Consider the following 22,466-nt stretch of genomic DNA (forward strand, 5'->3'; position numbering starts at 1 on the left):
GACCTTTGCCATCATAACTAACAAGTCACGAATAACACTTATATCATCAATGGTGGAGGCTCAGATCAAAACCCTGAGTATTTTTAATCAAAATACTCTAGTCTCGAGCAAACTACATGGCGCAATAATAATAAGCCTCTAACAGAAAATCATCAACAACTAACGCTTTCTCATCTTAGCAGTTTATGTAGAAGTGAGTCCTAGTACAAACAAGACTCACAAGGGCTTATGTAGGCCCTAAAGAGAGCTAAATTCATTATGTTAATAATACGCCTCTAATGAGTTTGATCTAAAACACTATGAGACTCTTCGAGTTGGATAGGGTTTGGTTAGATTTAACTTATCACGATTAAGTTTAATTAGTTCCTAAACTAGATGTGGAAGAAAATGTCAAAATAACTCAAAGATGTCATCTACTAGGAGAAAGAAAACTTTATTGATCGATCTAATATTTACAAGGAAAAGATGGTCGATACAACAATAGAAACAAAAGGAGGACGAAAGGGAAATAAAGGGACAACCAAGGGACTGCACAGTCTCTCTCCTTACTTCTTGTGCAAGGTGAGGAAAGCCTTATCCTTCTCCAAATTATCTTGGCAAAGTTCCTCTCCCTCAGCCTCAGCCTCAACCTGTCGCTACAATTCCTCATCAAAAGGGAACAAAATGTTTTGTAGTCAGGCCTGAAACTCCTGAAATAGCTTCCCCTTACTAATATGCATTCCTTGCCTATTCATGTTCCTAGTGAAGTCAAGCTAACTCGATATTCAAGTTCCTAGTGAAGTCAAGCTAATTATTGAATAGGTAAAATTGATAAGCTTATCTCGGATTCTAAGATCACACCCTGAGTAGCTTCGAGAGCTTCAGTGACCTTCCAAAAGTCTTCCTTTGTACGACACTCAGTCTTGAGAGGAAGAATTTACTCAAAGATGAGATGATCAAACTCTTGATCCATGACAATGATTCCAGTTTGAAGTTCCTCTTCCTCATGGATTAACTCACATTCAAGATTCTTGTTCTCTTTTGTTTTCAGCGGCACTCTGGAGAATGCAAATCGATGAATGCAACTGATGGATGTTGTTTCAAATTTCCTAATGGAGCATGAGAAAGCATTCTCTTCATCGCATTGATATGGTCTTCTATAGTATGATCTTTACCAACATAGCCCTCATTCTCTTCATCGCGTCGATATGACCTCTTACAGTATGGCCCTTACCAACATAGCCTTCTGACAAGGTGGCCTATGACGATGGAAGCTTTATACTCTAATGATCTTAAGCAATAGAAAATGAAAGACTATAAACACTTATCGCTTAGGTTTCATGACGAATTCTCAGAATCCTCTTGTGGAGTCCCAATTATTAAAATGCTCCAACCATGATAGAAGTCACATTCCTGGCAGATGAAGATTAAGAACCATAAACAATTGTTATGTTAACAGTCACCTATGACATCATCTTGAAGTCCAGTCAATAGCTTGAGATTATAACACTACTCAATAGAGTTAGGAGTAAAAGGCAACGAAACAAATCCATTCATGCCATGTTAACTAAAAACATTTGGCGATGCAGTCATGAGATCCCATAGTCCCAGTCAACAAAATCTGGGAAACCAAAGATACTCCTGTCAGAGGTTTTGCATAAACAAATCCTAAGAAACCCCTTCATGGCATCTGGACCTAAAATAGTCTGGCTACAAGCCTTAGTGTGTATTCATCAGGACTAGAAGATGCAACATCCAACTATGTGCCATAGTCGGTATTGACACTACCCCCGCCTAACACTTCTCTACGGTCCATATCAACGTACTTTGCCAATATTCTCATTCATAGATTCCCAATTTAATGGATTTTGACTATGTTGTATGCCATGTAGCACAACTATGGGCATCCTTGAGTAAAGGGTTATCCCCTCTGCAAACGGCATGGTCCTCATGAAAATGAGGCTTTTCATCCCATAACTTGGTTTTTACCCCATTTTTAGTGTTTCAACCGCCGTTTCTCTTCTACCAAGCAACCGTACAGATCAACTACGGATAAATCATCAATCTTCTAGCAAAAAAGATCAACCTCATTTGAATCACTTCGAGAAGTTTAGAAATACACTTACCCTAAAAGTAATTTGCCACCAAGTTCAATAGTTCATTTTGATTGGCAAATTCCTCTACTAATGGCATACTTTATACTCTTCGCAATGTCACTATTGATATTTCTCCTAATCAATAGGCAGATACAAGCAAATTTTGCTTTGAGGATGTTCTCCAATAGAACAACCTCTCACTCCTCACAAACAAAAATGAGTCTTCCAGAACTATTATATAATGATCATCCCTGGTGATGCCCGAGCCTCTTTGTCTCACCTAAAACTTACTGTTGGGTCTACAAACTAACATCTTAGCCAAACTATTGCCTTCATCAGACTCTTGTCTAAGTCAACCGTAGATACAATCTCAGTAAGAATTAACTCTCCAATTGATCTTGCCAAGAGATTTCACGATGCGGTTGCTTGTAAGGCAATCCGATGCCGAGTTCAACAAAACACTTTAGGCGATGACCCATACTACTTGTTTCCACATTCTTACACCTCTGCCAATATCTTCAAATGACTTTCTGTTGATTCACAAACAAATCCCTGTGATCTTGACTTTGTGGTGGGATCAACAATACACGTCTGCCATTAGCGATCATCGGCTATGTTCAACATTAAACCTGGCAATGATGTCTCAACTTCGATTATGTGAGCTATACCCGATAATATGTTGTTTTAGCAAGAGGACTCTTTTGTCAGATTACGCTTCAACATGTTAACATCAAAACTCTACCGAAGGGATCGACTACTATATTCAACATCAAACCTAGGGAAATCATCCTATCATCCTGCAACTAAATGACAAAATGATTCACCAGTGAATTTCAATAGTAAACCTCTCCTAGGATAGATCTTAACTGGTTCAATATTACACCTCTATTAAGATGGCTAACAATTAAGTTTATCAATACACCTGTGGTCATAGCATTCACATATGATCAGAGAGCACTCCATTATAGATCATTGGATAATTCACTAGTACACCTCTATCAGTATAGATCTCAGTGGGTTTAATAGTACAACCTGGTTCAATGCCACACCTCTCCTTAGACAACCGTATGCTAAGTATAACACTACATTGATGATAATAGTCCCTCTGAAAGGTTCAATAGTAATTCTAAAATCACCTTGATAAGTTCAACATGACACCCAAGTTTAATAGTATGCCTTTATCGGGATGGATCTCAATGGATTCAACAATACACCTAGGTTCAACATCACACCTCTGATGAGATAACCATCTATTATGTTTAATACCACATCTATAATAGCAACACCACTAGAAAGTTCAACAATATGCCTCTTTTAAAATCATTGCCAGCACATTCAAAAGTACACCTCAACTAAGACAAATCAGCCATCACGTTCAACATCACATCTGTGAACAAATATTGTTTCAACTATTAGCATGTTTCGACATGCTCACTAATCAAGATCACCTACTAGGTTCTAAAAGGAATCTCCAGACAGTTCAACATTACACCAAGAATTCCCCAAAGTATTTTAAAATTGGATCTGTGTCTAAACCTAGATTTTAGAAATGTTTTGGGGATGTTTTTGTACACAGGTAAAGATGTTGAACCATCGAACAAGTGCCCTATAATCCATGAAGAGGCCTACGGTGAGTAGAATGGTCATTCCAAAGTGACCAAATAGTTTAACAAGACAATATGGATCCATAAGGGGCTAAGAATGCAAATTCACATAGCCTCGAGCATAGGCAGAGTAAGAACAAGACCAAAAATCACTCGAAAATAGACTAAGACATGTTTACTCAATGCTAAGATCATATGGTACTAAGGACACATGATGCTAAAGTTTACGTGGTGCACAAAGTTAACAGTGCATAAACTTCTTGCTGAACTAGCAGATGAACTGGTAGACCAAACTGCATCAAATCAGAGGCATTAGAGCACTATAAGAGAAAATCTCTACATAAAGATAATGCAAGACTACAAAAAGTAAGCAATTGGAACATTTATGTTGCACTACTAACATCGCATAAAAGACAAATTCTGTGAAAGTTGTTACAAAGCACGCCACATTGCTATCTGTTGGACGTTTGTATCCTTAAAAACTACCATAGTAGCTCGTGTAAACCTAACAACACATAAACTACTCCCTTATGTAAGTCCAACAACGCGTAAATCCCTAAACCGCGTAAACCTCTATAAATAGAGACCCTTTAACCCACAAGCAAAGGGCTCTAATTTTTTATCCACTCCTTACTTTTGGGTTTTAGCTCTCTGTTTGTTGGAAAAATTGCAATAAATAGAACAAAAGAAACTTGACTTGTATTTCTTCGATCCCAGTTACAATTTGATTACAAAAGAGAAGAGAACGAATTTGGTTCTCCCCTTTGTTTAAAACTGGGTTCTTCAAGGTAGCGATGGAGTGCCTCCCCCGAATGCTTGCGTCGAGTTTGCTCTCCGTTGATGATCCGACGTTTTGCTTCACTGGAACGATGTCTTCTCCTCACGATTCGACGCTGTGGAGAAGTTGCGTAGCAAGTTTGAGAACTCTGAACGAGTTTAGAATAACTCCTTGAAAGAGTTGATTTGAACCGAAGATCGGTTAATAAGCCAAGGCTAGAAGAAAGCTCCGGTGGTCGATCGTTGCTGAGGATGAACATCGATCTCCCCCTTGCTGCCAAGCCAAAAGATCTCCTCTTTCTGCTGCCAATAAATTCCCTCATCGCTGCCAAGTCTCAGATCCGAAAATGCCAACCCTTAACTCAGTTGAGTTTACCCATATTTATAGGGAATTAAGGGGTGTAACCGCCCCCTTAATTCTCTCCATAGTGGGGCGGAAATCCCTCAAATCGTGGAGGGAAAACGGTTCCTACAACCGTTCAGCTCGTGTTTGAACGAGTTAAATACCCACGTGGGCGTTCAGGATCCTAACTCCGCGTTTTAGAATTAAGACGCGGAGTTGGGTACTCGCTGGGTGTTGAAAAACGCGGGTCCGACCCCAGCGTTTTAATGTTGTAACGCGGGTCTGACTCCAGCGTTTTGATGTTGTAACGCGGGTCCGACTCCAGCGTTTTTTATATTGTAACGTGGGTTCGACCCTCGCGTTTTGATGTTGTAACGCGGATCCGAATCCAGCGTTTTTATGTTGACATACGGGGAGGACCTCCGCGTTTTTGTGTTGATACACGGGGAGAACTTCCGTGTTTTGGTCTTAGAGTTCGGTGATGAGTTCCGCGTCTTGCTTTGGAGAGATTATCAACAAGTAATCTCTTTTGTCATAGCGTTGCAAAGATCATTGTCTTGTAATCTTCATCTTGGCTCCTTGAGAATATGAGAGTCGTCAGATTGTAACTCCCGATGTTGATAGTGAATGCTGTTGAACTAGAGCTCTCATCAGTTATCGTGAAGGTCATCAGATTATAACCTTCAGCGATCTACGTGAAAGTCTTCAAATTGTAGCATTCTGGAAGTCGTCAGATTGTAACTTCCATCATCGGTGTTTGATGGGGGGATAAGCTATCTATTGTGATTTTTAGATAGCCTACAGAAACCCCTCCAAAGTTTTCGAAAGTTCACGGTTGACTGAGACGAATTTTTGGAATACTTTGGATCTCAACTCTGATTTTGGAGTTGTTGATTCCTTGTCGTAAGGAGTCGTTCTCTGCACTCGCTTCGAAGGTATCTTGGTTGAAGGGATTTTCCATGTAGGACCTATGTGAAGGTATGCGCCATAATCCTGCTTCTGGAATGTTAGTGTGTATCCCTACATTTTGAACTTGAGACGCGGGTCTCACCCTTGCATGTTGAATTTGGAACACGGGTGTGACATCGGCATTCGGTTTTTTGCATCGCGGGTCTGACCTCAGCGTCTGACCTCCGCGTTTGGTTTTTGCATCGTAGGTCTGACCTAAGCGTTTGGTTTTTGCATCGCGAGTCTGACCTCAGCGTTTTGACTTAAGACATGGGAGTGGCTTCCGTGCATTTTTGACTAAGTCTTTGAGACATGTCTTTAGCTCATATGTTTCAAGTCTCGGCTCACATCCATTAAGCTAATGGACCTACGAAAATGCATAGGATTTTTGGCAAACCCTCAGCCATCAACGGATTTGATAAGCCTTTACCGACTACCGTTTGAGTCGGGCTAGTATGTGAATTATCTAAGTCCGTTCCACATGTAACGTTGTGCTAAGAGAATGAACCCTCTTAGACTTGATGCTATGATTTTGAATACATAGACTTTGTCATTTTCACGGAAAAAGACTAACCGGTAACGCGTGTTAGGGGTAGGCTTATCTCTAATTAGGGATCAAGATAAAGTCCCCCATACGTGTGAGGCATGGATTTTGATGTCCTTTTCATGGTAAAAGACTAACCGGTAACGCGTGTTAGGCGTAGGCTTGTCTCTAATTAGAGATTAAGATAAAGTCACACATGCATAAAAGGCATGGATTTTTGTGCTATTAATAACGACCTGCTACGATGCCGAATACGTAGACTTTGCCATTATTGCGGGAATGAACCACCCGGCAACATGTTTTAGATGCAGACTTATCTCTATTTAGGGATCGAGATAAAGTCCCCTATGCGTGTAAGGCATGGATTTTGGCGTTATTAATAACGACCTGCTACGATGTCGAATACGTAGACTTTTGTCCTTTTTACGGTAAAAGACTAACCGGCAACGCGTGTTAGGCGTAGACTTATCTCTAATTAGGGATCGAGATAAAGTCCCCCATGCGTGAAGGCATGGATTTTTTATGCTGTTTCTTCCTGTGTGGCTTGAAACACCAAAAGAAAGTTAGAAGTGCCAGAGGTATAGTATTAACTTGGCATGAATTTTCACTTAAAGTGAAATTCAAAAAATTTTCTTTATTATCACTAGGATAATTCCAGAAAATCTTTAATCCACTGGGGATTTTATAATGAAAACTTGCTATTCTTGTTGCAAAAAGGATTAACAAGTTCATTGGGGGGTAGACTGTTAGAGGTGTGATGTTAACCTAACAGTATTTTATGGACCTATCGCTCTATTAAAGAGAGTGGATAAGTTGGTTTGGTTGTCAGATGTGTGATGTTAACTTGACTGGATTTGTGTTGCGATTGGAGTAACTTTGTGGATTTATCATCCTATTGACGAGGATTGATAAGTGGATTTGTCAGAGGTTAAGTGTTAACGTGATAGGATTTGTGTTGCGATTGGAGCAACTTTGTGGACTTATCATCCTATTGAAGAGGATTGATAAATGGATTGTTGTCAGAGGTATATTGTTAACGTGACATGAATGTGTTGCGATTGAAGCAACTTTGTGGACTTATCATCCTATTGACGAGGTGATGCGGCATAAACATGTACCAAAAAGGTTGCAAATGCACAACCGTGTCAAGTTATAGTATAAAGATATCGATCCCACGAGGAAGGTGTTTTGTAGGAGAAAATATAAAATCGGTTCTTATGTTGTGTGCGTGACAAGTAGGAGTGATAAGTGAATGTGATTGTGAAGAGATTGAGAGAGTGAAAATGGTGTGTGAATAGGTGCAAAGTGTAAGTGAGAGTGGATTTGAAAAAGAATGAGTATGATTAATAAGGTGAGAAGGAAAAATGAATAAAATCAAGAAATAAAAATAAAAAAAATCAAGAATGAAGAACAAAATTCAAGAATAAAAGAAAATACAAGAAATTAAAGATGGTGGATTCAATTATAGATATGGGTAATCTAAAATTGAACCCATTTCTTAGAAAACGGTGATTCCCTAGAGGGTTCTAGCCTAAAGACGAATCAAACAAAAAGAAAAATAAACAAAAATAAAAACTGAACCCAAGAGGGTTCTAGCCTCAAGGTGAATAGTATAAGAAATTAAAATCTAATTACAAAATAAATTGCAAAGTCTAAAGTACAAAATAAAATTGCAAGAATTAAATGCAAGAAAATAAATCTACTCTATAAGCATGAAATAAATCTAAGGCAAGAGGGTTCTAGCCTCTTGGCTATTTAACAAGAAAATAAAATCTAACTACAAGCATAGAAATAAATCTAAACTAATAAGCAATAAAAGAGAAAAAGAAAGAAATGTAAACCTTCAAAAAATTCTCCATCTTCATCTTCATCTTCATCATCCAACAAAGAGAAGAATAGAAAAATTTAAAGTGGTGAAAAAATTATTATTATTAATTGCAACTAAAGTTATAATTTTGGAAGGCATTCTCAATTAAGAATAGTCATCCTCTCCAAAAGGAGTTACAAAAATTTTCACACCTCTAACCCCTCACTCTCTACCCTATTTATAGTAAACATCGGTGAATGAGAGCCATTGGATCAAACTTGAGCCCCAAAACAAGCACAATCAGCCATTGACGCGCGCTACAGTAATCTGGCATCGATGCAGGCATCGATGTAGGTATCGATGCCAGCATCAATGCCCACATCGATGTACACATCGATGCCCTCTATTTCCAAATTCTGATTTCACGGATAGCTTCGTCTCGTCGAGATAGACGATTTTCATATATTATATGTTAAATTCTGCCTTCCGGATTAGGAGATATCGTCGTTTCTTTATGGCCAACCATTTTGAATATGATTTCTTTTCATATTGGATTTTTGATTTTCTCCGGCTTCTACAGGCTACACGACTTCATTCTGGGCTTTTGGATAATTTGTAAATTGATTTTCCAATGTGCTTCTTTGCTTCATTTCTTTATTTAATCAATGTGTTTTTGTTGAGAGATGAGAGTTTGAGATTTATTCTTCATTAACCTGCAATTAAAAGATAAAAATAATTATTAGTGGTATATTTATTCATATAAAATAGATAATGAGGGTATAAAATTGTAATAAAATATGATTATCAAATACCCCCACACCTGAACTTTTGCTAGTCCTCTAGCAAAGAAAATAAAAAGAAAATCCTAACTCATTTTCGCAGGAATCGCAGTTGTATTTAGCGCATACAACAAGCCTTTAAACCCATAGGTTACCCTAGTGGACGAGTTGTAGTCTCGTGAGGGTTTGCAGTGAATATACCCACAAAATTCCGTCAACTTGCCAAATTAAAGAAGTCAGTAAATAACTAAATTCACTTGATAATTTTTAGATAATTTAATTGGAGCCAGTTATCACTCAAGAAAACATTTTTATATATAACTCTAAGGTATATTTTCAAGAAAATCTTCTCATTGTAGCAATACAAAACCAAGCCAAACTTAGAAATATCATTTAAAAGTTTTGAGAAGAACATGCTAACTCTTTGTTTTAAATAATTTTCAAGTTGCTTGATTTAAAATATTTTTCAAGACCATATATACAACTATAAAACATTTATAAATTTTCCAAGATCATACTTCTTATTAGGGTTAGGTCATTCTCTTCTTAGATGTTGATGATATAATTATTACTAGAGATGATATATCTACTATTCATCTGCTCAAGTGATACATTTAGAGTCACTTTGAGATAAAGGATCTTGGGCATCTATGCTATTTTTTCTTAAGATTAAGATTGTTTGCTCCCCCTATAGTTGTCTCTATCTCAATAGAAGTACATTTTAGATATCCTTGAGAGAGAAACTTGCATAGATTCCTCGCTTTGTTACATCTCCTTTTATTACTCTGATAGAGCTTTATCTAAAGCTCCGCCAGTCAGATGATGATCCTCTACTGAATCTCACTAGATATTGGGGACATGTGGGTGCATTGATTTATCTGTCTGCTATTCATTCAGATATATCTTATGTTACATACACTCTCAATCAGTTTGTGAACACACTAACAACTGTTCACAATGCATCCATGATCCCACTTCTCGCTACCTTCAAGATACTATCTACTCATTTTTTATTATTTCTCTTTAACTCGCCTCTTGCACTATAGGCATACACCATTGTTGGTTGGGATGACGATTCTAATACTAGGCGACCTACCACTAGGTATTACATTTTTTTGGTTTGTCTATTATTTATTGGCATAGCAAATGCCAACATATCGTTTCATGATCTAGCATAATCATGCTATAACTGACACTACTCTTGAGATTTGTTTCATTATCTAGCATAATATCATGCTATAACTGACACTGCTCTTGAGATTTGTTGGCTTTGTCATTTTCTTCAGGACCTCGATATCTCTGTTCCTTCTCTTGTTCCCCTATATTGTGACAATAAGAGTGTTATTCAGATTGCTTGTAATCTAGTTTTTCATGAGCACACTAAACACATTGAAATGGACTACTACATTATTCATCAAGATTATAGTGCGCATAGTACCTCTCTTCCTTACATTCCATCCAAAAATTAAATAGGAGACGTTTACCAATAAAAAAGCTAGTGCTCAGCTGTAGTATTTTTTATCCAAACAGTTAGCCAGTTTGATCACGTTAGAGTTTGGGGTCGGGGCGGGAGGGGGTGCTAAGATAATTATGTGTGTGTACAGGTTCAATATTGGCCCACTCCGGCTATAGTCTATATATTTGTATTATATTTACAGATCAATATACATAAATATTTCCTCTCTCAATTATCAAATATTAAGCTATGTAATTAAAAGTGTACTTTAGTTTGGCCTCTTTAAATTTGTCAATATTGGTTTAAAACTTAAACTACTAAGCGTGCACAAGTATAATATCATGCATGTAACAACACAAATTATGAGGATAATATTCTAAGCAAATATTTGATAATCAAGCAAATTGAATATGCACATGGTTAAAATTCTATATGTTTATGAAAATACCAAAAACTACTTACTTATTGATAAGTGAACTACCAGATCAAAATAAAACTTAATAGTTGGACAGACTATTTGTTGCTTATTTGTTTCAATTCCGCCCCTGGTTATATGCAGACAAAGGGACACCATAACGGAGTGCCAGAGTGCATGAACAGGATATATATAAGAGTGATGGTTAGAAAACAAAAGGGATTTGTTAGAGGGCACAAATTAAGTATGCTCTCTAATCCTGGATTGTCTAATTAACATTTCTTGTCTAAGAACGCTATTTACAGTGTGATGCTTGGCAAATCACTCTTATGCATGCAATTAGCAACGTGGAACTCTTTATAGAAGTATGATTTAGAAGACATGCATGTTGATTATTCAATGCTTGGAATTTGATGTCCTGATTATTATCATGCAATGTCAGTGACGAGAAAGTAGAAGATAGAGCAAAGGAGAGGTGAGCAGAAATAAAACTTCTGATGAAAGTTATATGTTATATATCTTTATTGGACATGGATTATGATGATATTGTGAACCGGATAAGGCCCAGGCCCACGAACACATGCAGCGGGGATTTTTGAGTCGGTTTCAACACATTCGTTCACGCGTTTTCTCTCTGCTCCCTATATAAGCAATAGTTTATTAGGTTTTTTGTGAGCATAGGAGGCTGGGTGCGCAAGGAGTTCGGTTTTGTTTGTGGCGGCTGCAGTTCGTGGAACAAAGTCCAATTGTTTTGTTTGTTTTCTTGTGCTTGAGCAGCTCCTCTCTAGGGTTTTGTGCATCCTTTTGTAGAGAGATATTTGTGAGGGATTTGAGAGAGTTTGTTTGAGGGTTTAGATTGAGTGATTGTAAACCCTAGTTGTATTCTCTCCCTCTATTAGTAGATCTCCCCCTTCCTTGCCCCGTGGACGTAGGCAATTTGCCGAACCACGTTAAAATTGGTTGTACTGCTTTTGTGTGATTTGTAATAGCTTTTAGGGTCCCTCGACGCGCAGTCCTAGAGCTGACGAGAGGAAGAGCTAATATCCTACTTTGATAGGATATAGGCTTCAGATTCTTATTTCCTTTGAGAAACAAGAATTCTTATTGCGACCTGACTCTCTTGTTGTGCTGCCAAAGTGCTGCCGAAATTTCCGCTGTGCGCAACGGTATTACTATTAGAAGGACTATTGGAAGGACAAATATGTTATGAGAACAATTTAAAAAAACAACAAAGTGGTTTGAGTCTAGTCTACCTACCATTCTCTTTTTCATTAAGGATGTAATTAAAGTTGTTATATGAACTATATAAATGGGAGCTATATATCAATGTAGTCATCTACTTATTTGAGACGTGTAAAGCTCATTGCCTTGTAGAAAAGTGAGAGACAGAAAAAATCACGTCAAAGGTGCAGCCTACAAATTTTGAACTCTTTGAAAAAAGGCCATACTCATGCCTTTGAACACCCACGATCTAGAATGTGAATTTTGTTGAAGTGGTTTAAAAAAAGGAGTGGAAAGGTAGCAAACATGATGTTTAGGGATGTACATGGGTGCTAACAATGTGATCCCAATCTGTTTTTATTTTAAGATATTCTTACATAGTTAATAGTGTTAAAATATAATTAGGATGCAACAAGTCCAATATCAATCGTTTCTTTTGTTAAGATGTAGTCCTTACCATATCTCTGGTTTGAGTAATAACAAACTCTCATTTGGTAGTAATATTAATTGAGATGATATAGTACAGGTAAATACAGGTATAAAAGTGTACGAGGTGAAACAACGTGAAAACAAGTTCAAAAGTAAATTTCAGCATTTCTACCGTCTATGGTAGGCATTGACCATCAATGGTAAGAAGAGCTCATTGATGGTCAAAATACATCATTGATGATTTTTTTACTTCAGAGACTTTTATATCATTGATGAGCTTCTCAACCATTGATGGGGCCTCGACACTGTCGATGGTTGAGAGCCATCATAGATGGCAAACATGTTAGCTATAGATTTTTCATATTTAATCTCAACTGTTCATTGTTTATATATTCTCTAACTTCTATCACGTTTGGGATATCTCTTTCCTGTCCTATTGGAAATTTTATATCATTGAAAGAGAGGGAAGAATTCTATGGTTTTGATTTGTGAGAGATTATGTTGAAGAGTTTTACCATTGAAGCATCGTCAAGTTCTCACTCGTCACGCACAACATCTTCATATCTTTTCAACAAGGAAATTTGCTGTTAGATTGATCTTCTTTACTGTTCCTCATCGAGCTACGCTTATATTTTTGAAGGACAGTTTGTTTAACAAAAGGACTATAAGATATTTCTTATATGCTAAGCTTTAATTATTGTTTTTGGTTTTGCTTTAAGCTTCTTTGACAATGTACTCAAATTGGAGTTACTCATTGTGGGAGTTAGGTTAGACGAATGGTTTTGTACGGATTCTAATGTGTGGTCTTGTAAGTTTACTAAATCGGGATTGTGATTCAAGTTAGCTCTTTGCATAACGAACAAGTCTCTTCTTGAAAAGGAAGAGTAGACATAGGATTGTCATCCGAACTGCTATAATATCTTGCATATTCCTTGTTGATTGTTCTTGATATTTGATTATTGTTCTTTGAAAAATTAAAGAAGAAATGAGAATAAAATTTTGTATTAATCTCCCTAACTGACTTAGGAAAAGAATGAATACAATCTCTCTTTGCAATCTCTCTCTAACTGATTTAGAAAAAGAAATTATAACTCCTATATATCGGTTTCTCGATTTACAAAAGAGAGAAGGGATCAACAGAGACCCTGCCATTTATTTAAAACTAGGTTCTTCTTGGTGTCGATGGGAGCTTGATTCTTGTATCCCGTTGACGATCCGAATGCTTCACCTTGTGAAACTTGGTCTTCGCCTCTTGACTCGACGACTTGGACGAACTTGCAAAGCAAATTTTAGAACTCTGAACGAGCTTAGAAGAACTTGACGAGCAAGTTGAAAACTCTGCAAAAGAGTTGATTTGAAAAAGAGATTTCAATCCCTTTTAGCTGAAATAAACTTTCTAGACAAGTTAAACTGGAGCTGATCAAGATGCTTCGAAAATCCCACCTTCAAAGCCAAAATCAAGGCGATCCCAAAAGCCGATCCTCTAGGATGATCCCCAGATCTCTCCCCCCTCACTAAGATCCGAACCAAAGATCCCAAGCTAAGATCCGAACCTTCAGATCCGAAAATCATCAAAGGTCCCCCCTCCAAAGAGATCTTTGCTGCTGATCCCAATCTGCTAGAATATCCGATTTAAACTGATTTTTAGCTATTTATAGGGGATTAAGGGGTCTAACTAACCCCTAAAATCGCTCCTTAGTGGGGGTGTAATCCCCCTCAAATCACGGGAAATGGTTTTGGAACCGTTCAGCTCGTGTTTAAACGAGTCAAACACGAAATCCGCGTTCTAGAAATGAACTCTACGTCTTGAACTTCAGACGCGGAGTTGGGCTCTACGTTTGGGGTTAAAAATGCAATGGTGAATCCTGCGTTTGAGTCTGAAAATGCAATGGTGAACCCTACGTTTTGTTCTTGAAACGCGGCTGTGAGTTTCATATTTTATTCCTGGGACACAGAGATGAGCTCTGCGTCTTGACTCTAGAAGGCAGAGGTGAGCTTCTGCGTCTTGTGGTGAAGAGACCGTCAACTTGTAGTCTCTTTTATTAGAGCGTTGCAAAGATTGTCATCTCATAATCTTTGTCTTGGCTCTTTGAAATGTGAAAGTCGTCAGTTGTAACTCTTGTTGATGATTGTGAAGGTTGTCGAATCAGAATTTTCATCGGTTGTTGTGAAAGTCGTTGAATTGTAACATTCGTCGATTTTCATGAAAGTCTTCAAATTGTAGCCTTCTGGAAGTCGTCGAAGTGTAACCTCCATTATCAATGTTTGATGAGAATCAGCTATCTGTAGTAATTTTTAGACATCCTACAATTATATTGCTTTATTTCATTTATCGCTTTTATTTTATGTATTCCACTGCATATTCTGTGTTTTTGGCAAAAAAACGATAACAATCCTATTCAACTCCCCCTTCCCCGACTTGCATCTCATATCCAACATCTTTATTATCTAAAAGCTTAATGATTCATTCATATTTAATACCTTTTTATCTCCTATGCATGATATGCATTTATCTCTACATCGTGAGTTTTGTGACACATTCTCACATGTCTAGAAAGACATTCTCTACATATGCTCTAACCATAATTTTTGTATGTGTCAAGCTCTATACGTATGAAAATATGTTGCGTAGAAACAAAAAATGTATCACAATATACAACTTTTGTTATAGTGATACTATCAAACTATCAAATGCATCTTTTATAATAAATATCAGTAGCAAAGAGTTCTCATATTATGAACTTGATTTGAATAAATTTCAGAAAATGCCCTTAAGTTTGATCATTTCTCAAATAACCCCCCCTTAATTAAATTTTAAACTACGCACAATATCCTCCTCAAAATTCGGGGTTCTCAAAAAGAACCTTTCAAAATTCGACATCTTTAACCAAAAACAAAGAAAAAAAGAAAAAAAGTATCCTTCACCCTGTTAATCGTGATTTTATGCAGGGAGATATTTTTGCTTGTGAAATTGTGATTTATGTTTAGAGGGCTTTTCTAAAAACATTAAAAATTGAAGGAGATTTTCTTAGAATCAAAAGTACTAAGACGAGCTATGTGACATTACAAAATTAAGAAAAGTTATATAGAGGTCCGTCACTATTCATTGTGATAGCATGAGTGCTATCTATTTGGCGAAGAATCAGGTTTTTCATGCGAGAACGAAGCATATTGACGTTCGTTATCACTTTGTTCGGGATGTTCTTGAAGATGGCGATGTGGAGATTGTGAAAGTCCACACGAAGGATAATCCGGCAGATATGCTCACTAAGGTGGTTCCGAACAACAAGTTTGATCATTGTCGAAACTTGTTGCACATCCGTGATTGTTGAGGCCGTTGACGGCCATTTGGATGAACTACGTTTGGCTTGATTCCTTGGGCAAGAGGCATCAAGAAAGATAATCATCAAAATCATTACACACACCCAAGAATCTCATCTAATACGTAGGGTAAATTTCACAAAAGACTCCTGAAAGTTGGGATATTTTGCAAGAACTATAATTTTAAAATTAAAGAAAGCACTTCACCGAGGTGGAGAATTGTGAACCGGATAAGGCCCAGGCCCACGAACACATGCAGCGGGGATTTTTGAGTCGGTTTCAACACATTCGTTCACGCATTTTCTCTCTGCTCCCTATATAAGCAATAGTTTATTAGGTTTTTTGTGAGCGTAGGAGGCTGGGTACGCAAGGAGTTCGGTTTTGTTTGTGGCGGCTGCAGTTCGTGGAACAAAGTCCAATTGTTTTGTTTGTTTTCTTGTGCTTGAGCAGCCCCTCTCTAGGGTTTTGTGCATCCTTTTGTAGAGAGATATTTGTGAGGGATTTGAGAGAGTTTGTTTAAGGGTTTAGATTGAGTGATTGTAAACCCTAGTTGTATTCTCTCCCTCTATTAGTAGATCTCCCCCTTCCTTGCCCCGTGGACGTAGGCAATTTGCCGAACCATGTTAAAATTGGTTGTACTGCTTTTGTGTGATTTGTAATAGCTTTTAGGGTCCCTCGACGCGCAGTCCTAGAGCTGACGAGAGGAAGAGCTAATATCCTACTTTGATAGGATATAGGCTTCAGATTCTTATTTCCTTTGAGAAACAAGAATTCTTATTGCGACCTGACTCTCTTGTTGTGCTGCCGAAGTGCTGCCGAAATTTCCGCTGCGCGCAACAGATATCATGTCAAATAACCATGTCACATCACAACAGCTCTGTAGTTTCCATGTGGTTTGAGGGTTATTCTCTAATTTAGGAACTATGGCCTTGGTGTTGCTGAAAATAAACTGTCCACGGATAAAGAATGTTGGTCAAACCACTTGATGTAGGATGTTGAAAATTTAGATTTTAGGATTTAACTTTCTTATAAATATTTGATTTTATTTCAATTAATGTATTTAGTTGGAATTGTTATTTAGTTTTATTTGTTACTTAGGATAATAAGATATGGTCTTTGTTATCTTTTAGTTAGAAGTTTATTTGATTTGATTAAGATTTCATCCTATAATAATGATGTATTGCTTCATTTTAAGGATAAGGGAGCATTAATATAAATAAAAGTTTAATGTTTGGAGAAATTGTAGGGTGATATTCATCAAAGCATGAAGCCATTTTTTATTAGGTGTCCATGTGTGAAACCGAACTTTTTCATCGATTTTAGAGGTTAGATACTATAAGTAAATTCGGTCTAGCCTATTTATCTTTTATCTTCCTTTATTTGGTATTTTATTGACAAAAAAATTACAATGAGAAAAACTACTATTCATGGGTACTATTCACCATTTCAACGTCACCTCTCTTTGGCATCATTTCATATTAGCGCCAAAAAATCCACTATTTTGACTTCAACATCAACAGTGAAGCAATTTGAAGTACATCTAAGTCATCAAAATTTAAACGCAATGCAAGTTTCTTGAAGAGGGGGATCTGATGCATACTAGTAGAAAAATGAGCAAACTAGACAGAGCAACCTAGACGGAACTATTTTCCATCTAGTTTGCGGCAAACTAGACGGACAAAATTCCATCTAGTTTGATCCGTCTAGTTTGAGGCAATCTAGACGAAATTTTTCATCTATATTGCCAAATTAGACGAAATGATTATTTTTTAAAAAAATCTGTCATCATAGATGGAATTTCCATCTAGGTTGCATCCTAGACGGAATTTATGTCTAGGTTGCGAAAAAACTAAAACAATAACCTTTCCCCGCACCCCGGGTCCAACTCATCAATCCCCGCCTCAGCAATTGCAACCTGCTCATCTCACGATCCCAACCGCTCATCTCCAAATGCAGCTCAACGATCACAAGCCGTCCAGCTCATCGATCCATGACTCCAACATCCCTCCAATCAAAATCAATCCCCTTCCTCCATAAAATACCAACCCCTCAAGCCTCATTCTCTCCTCATCTCAAGCGACCAAAATACCCCATGTTCCCTTTACCCTAATAAATCTATCGAACCCTAAAAACTCAGTCCCCTTGTTCTCAATCTCAAATGATGCCCAAAGCCGGAGAAGAAGCCCGCCGATAAGAAGCCCGTGACGGAGAAGCCAAAGGAAGAGCCCAAGTCGGAGAAGAAGGCAGAGAAGGCCCCGGCCTGCAAGAAGCTGGCCCAGGAGGCCTCCCACCTAGCCCGCTACAACAAGAAGCCCATCATCACCTCCCGCGAGATCCAGACCTCCGTCCACCTCGTCCTCCCCGGTGAGCTCGCCAAGCACGCCGTCTCCGAGGGCACCAAGACCATCACTAAGTTCACTAGCTCTTAGACCGCACTAGGCTAAGGCTTCGCTGATGATCGATTCGGGGATCTAGGGTCTCGTTTTTAGTAATAATTTTTCTTGTTTTGTCGTTGTTTAGTTGTTATCTCTAGTGTTATTAGTTCCTTTTATGCCATGAATGAAAAAGCACACTTTTTTTAATATTCATCTCGTGTTATGGATGGACTTGGATTGTTGAATGTGTGTATTGGATATGAATATTAATTATATTTAATTGGATGTGTTTATTAAATATATAGAAATTATGTATTCATGTGTACAGGGAATCAACATCTTAAAAAGATTTTTTTTGCAGAAAAAGCAAAAACCTAGACGGAATTTTCATCTAGGTTGCTTCCTAGAAGAATTTTAGTTATCCGTCTAGGATGAATTTTCGTCTAGTTTACCTCAAACTAGACAGAATTATCCTAGACAGACTTTTCTAGACGAGTTTCTGTCTAGGTTGATCAACCTAGATGGAAATCTAAGCAACCTAGACGATTTTTTCCGTCTGAGTTGCGCGTTTTTCTACTAGTGGCAGCATGTTGAAGATTAGATTTTTTAAGATTTAATTTTCTTGTAAGGGATTTGATTATTGTAGTTAACATGCTTTAGTTGGAATTATTATTTAGTTTTATCCGTTAGTTAGGATAATAAGATATGATATTTGTTATTTTTTATAATTAGGAGTTTATTTAATTTGATTAGGATTTTGTCCTATAAATAATGATGTATTGCTTCAATTTAAGGGGAAGGAACAATTTTTATGAATAAAAGTTGTGAGTTAAGAAAAATTATGGAGTGAATCCTCAAGGTGTGAAGACATACTTTCAATTAGGTGTTCGTATATGAAACCGGTATTTTTCATTATTTTTAGAGGTTAAATGTTGTGAGGAAATTTGATCTAGCCTATTTATTTTTTATCTTTATTTATTTGATTTTTTTATTGATAAAAAAATAAAAAATAAATAGAGATTGTTTATGAATGCTATTCATCACGGCCTTGGTTAAGCATCGCCACACAAATCTATTTTTTATTTTTTTATCTAACTTTTCAATTCTTAATATAGTAATTTAGGATCCACTATAACAAGAGTTTTCCACCCCTAGAAAGACCATTAAAACTTGGTCATTCTATATAAAATCGTCTTTGATTTTTTAATTTATGCATAAACCATATTTATACAGTTTTTTCTTGCAATCGAACTCCTAAACTCACTTTTAAGTTAAGTTTTTATTAATATTTCTATAATAATTAGTTCTCAAATAGAAAATATATTAGATAGATGATCCTTAACGGAGGTTAGGTGAGATCGATTACTAAAAAAATTAAGAGAGAAGTGGATCTAGGTAGTTGATTGCAACAAAAATACTTTAAACATGGTTTATGTATAATTAAAAATAAAAAGTGGTTTTTATAAAATAACCCTATCTTAAAAGTTGGTGTCTACGAGAAACCCCTAATAGAAATACAAAGTTTGGGTGATATATGCAAATAATAATGCTGGTATTGTCTAACATTTTGAGCAAAACTTTTGAGGTTCATTTTCTTTGGAGTTCAGGTTACAGTACGGGCACTTGAGCTCAGTTGCAGAGCAATGGTGAGTGAAACCTTTGATGTGACCACGCACCTGCAGAGGAGCACAGTCCATGACGCATTTGTACTTGCCGGACGGTGAGGCACACTCTGTTACTCCTGACATACAGTAATACTTTTTTTTTTCCTTTTTTTTTTGTTTGAAATGACAAAGTATAATAATCAAGGGCAAATTGACGACAAGCTATGGAGTGATCTTAGTAGGGGTTATTAGTTGGGATAAGTTAGAGGCAAGTGGTATAATTATTTTAATAGAATAATTTTATTTTTTTGCAATATTTTGAGTGGAGTAAAGTGGAGCAAGTTGAGAAATGAGTCAATGTAAAGCTTTAATTTGACAATTCATGTAGGATAATTGATAATACGGCACCTTGTTAAAATATAATATTTATTTATCGATTAAGTCTAAATTAATTTATCTAATTGGTTTAGTATAGCATTTAGTATGTATTATAATATGATATATTATTTTAATTTAGGGAAAATTGTGTCTAGGCCCCAAAGAAATAAAGGGGATGTGGCCCAACCCCCAATCTTTTTCCTTACTCTTTAACCCTTAAAATCCTAAAAAATGTGTTTAGCCCACTTTTCACACTCTCCCATGAATACATCCCAAAACATTCTGAAAATACCCCTCCCTTATCTTCTTCTTCTTCTTCTTCTCTGTGGTTTTCTCCTCCACCTCTCAATCTCCTCCCCCTCCTCCTTCCCTCCTCCTACTCTCAATCTCCTCTTAATTTCCCCCCCTACTCCTCTAAATCTCCTCTTAATTTCCTCCCCTCCTCCTCCTCTCAATCTCCTCCCCCTCCCCCTCCCTCTCCTAGTGGTGGTCCTCCACCGCCGCCCTCTACTTCGACCAAACCCTCTCCAACGTCACCCGGTCCTTCGCCATCCTCCTCTCAATCGCCGGCCAATGATCGACCATCCTCTCCTACTCTACTCTAATCGCTGAACATCTCATACCCCTCAAGCCTCTCGAGGAGAAGACTCTTCACACTATGATACGGTCGTGGCCTCCGCCGGCGAATCTCGCTACTGATTTCGAGCTCCACCAGTGCGTCGAGGCATTCTACAACGTAGTTTGGTGGAAGGGAGTGGTGACCAAAGTGTTGGGGAGAGATGGTGACTTACTGTATTCAGTTTGTTTTCCGGCTAGCAGGGAGGAGTTTCAGTTCAAGGAATCGGAGATTTGGAGGCAAATGAAGTGGGTGAAGGGGGAGTGTATTAACGTTGAAGATGGTGATCAGATGAGTGATTAATTATTTCAGTTCTTGAATTTTATTTTCCTTTGAGTGGTTTTATAGGTGCAGGTTCATGGTGTAACCCACTTTCCTTTGAGTGGTTTTATAGGATCAGTTAACTATCATTGGATGTATCCCATGGAGAGGTTAATCAAAATTTAGTTAAGTCTATTTACATTACATGTAACTGCTTTATATTAACAACTCATATTAATGTTATCTTTATATATTTGGGTTTCTTAAAACGGATAATGTGAAATCGGGCTCATCCTGAAGGTTCGATTGTTGATCGTTACATGGCAAATGAATGTATGATGTTTACCTCTCGGTATATATAAGGTGTACATACAAAAAATAAGGAGATAAATAGTAATAGTGATGACACCTTTTAGAAAAGTACCAAGATGAACAAAGACTATTCCATAATTGACTTGAATCAGGCTCATGCCTTCTTATTGTAGAACCTAGAAATCTTTGAAGATTACCGTAAGTAAGAAATTAACTTTAACAAATATGAATTTTTTGAATTATATCAATAGTCTCTAATTTTTTGTATCAATAGACGACATTTGGAGGAGTTGCATTTAGAAATAATTGGTGCATCAGCACGGAATAAAATTGCTAAAATTCATAAAAAAACATTTTGCCAGGTGGGTCATAGCTGAAGTAAGTTAAGTGTATTTTATTTTACATTAATTTTTGGAATAAACAAGACTAACTATTTAACACTAATTTGTGTTTATGTGCAACATTAGGTAGAAAGACAAATATGTGCTAGTTTGCCAGTGTCAGAAGAGATAAGTATTCACTCACATGGACCGCACTACACAGTTAAACAATGTAGCAGATCTCGTGTAAATGGGTGTTTATTTCAATGGGTAGGGCTTGAGGAGGAGAGAGTTACCTAAAACAGTGAGGTCATGACTGCATTCTCTAAAGAATGTTATTCAAGCTCAACTGATCAAAATCTGGTACTTGGTGATGTAATTTATTATGGACAATTAGAAGATATTTTGGAGATATTATATGCGTACGGTAAAAAAATGTACGTAGTTATGTGATGTTTAAGGTTCGTTGGTGTCATGCAGACAGTACTAGGGATGCATAGTACGTAGTTATGTGATGTTTAAGGTTCGTTGGTGTCATGCAGACAGTACTAGGGATGCATATGGTTTTCATCTTGTAATATGTGATGTTTAAGGTTCGTTGGTGTCATGCAGACAGTACTAGGGATGCATATGGTTTTCATCTTGTAACTCTAGATAATGAGATATATCCTGATATGAAGTTTATGTTTGCAAATCAGGCTACTCAGTGCTTTTACATTAAAGATCCTAGGAAGCTGAATGTCTGGGTCATATTGTATAAGGAGCCGAGGACTCTTGTTTAGCTTGCTCTTGATGAAAACTTGGACAATATTGATGACCCAAATGAGGCGGAAGGAGAAAATTTTCTTAATTACTCATACCCTCAGAATGTCAATTTTAAT

At 37.2% G+C, this 22,466-nt stretch overlaps 1 protein-coding gene across 1 annotated transcript; it reads left to right on the plus strand.

Annotated features, from left to right (window-relative positions):
* LOC109821324 (histone H2B.11-like) lies at positions 17,885-18,321 on the plus strand (the record flags this gene model as incomplete). The annotated part of the gene is made up of 1 exon (XM_020387514.1): positions 17,885-18,321. A coding segment is annotated over one exon (264 nt), but the record flags the coding sequence as incomplete, so codon positions are not given.

This window comes from Asparagus officinalis, chromosome 8, assembly GCF_001876935.1.
Source record: "Asparagus officinalis chromosome 8, Aspof.V1, whole genome shotgun sequence".
Taxonomy (NCBI): domain Eukaryota; kingdom Viridiplantae; phylum Streptophyta; class Magnoliopsida; order Asparagales; family Asparagaceae; genus Asparagus; species Asparagus officinalis.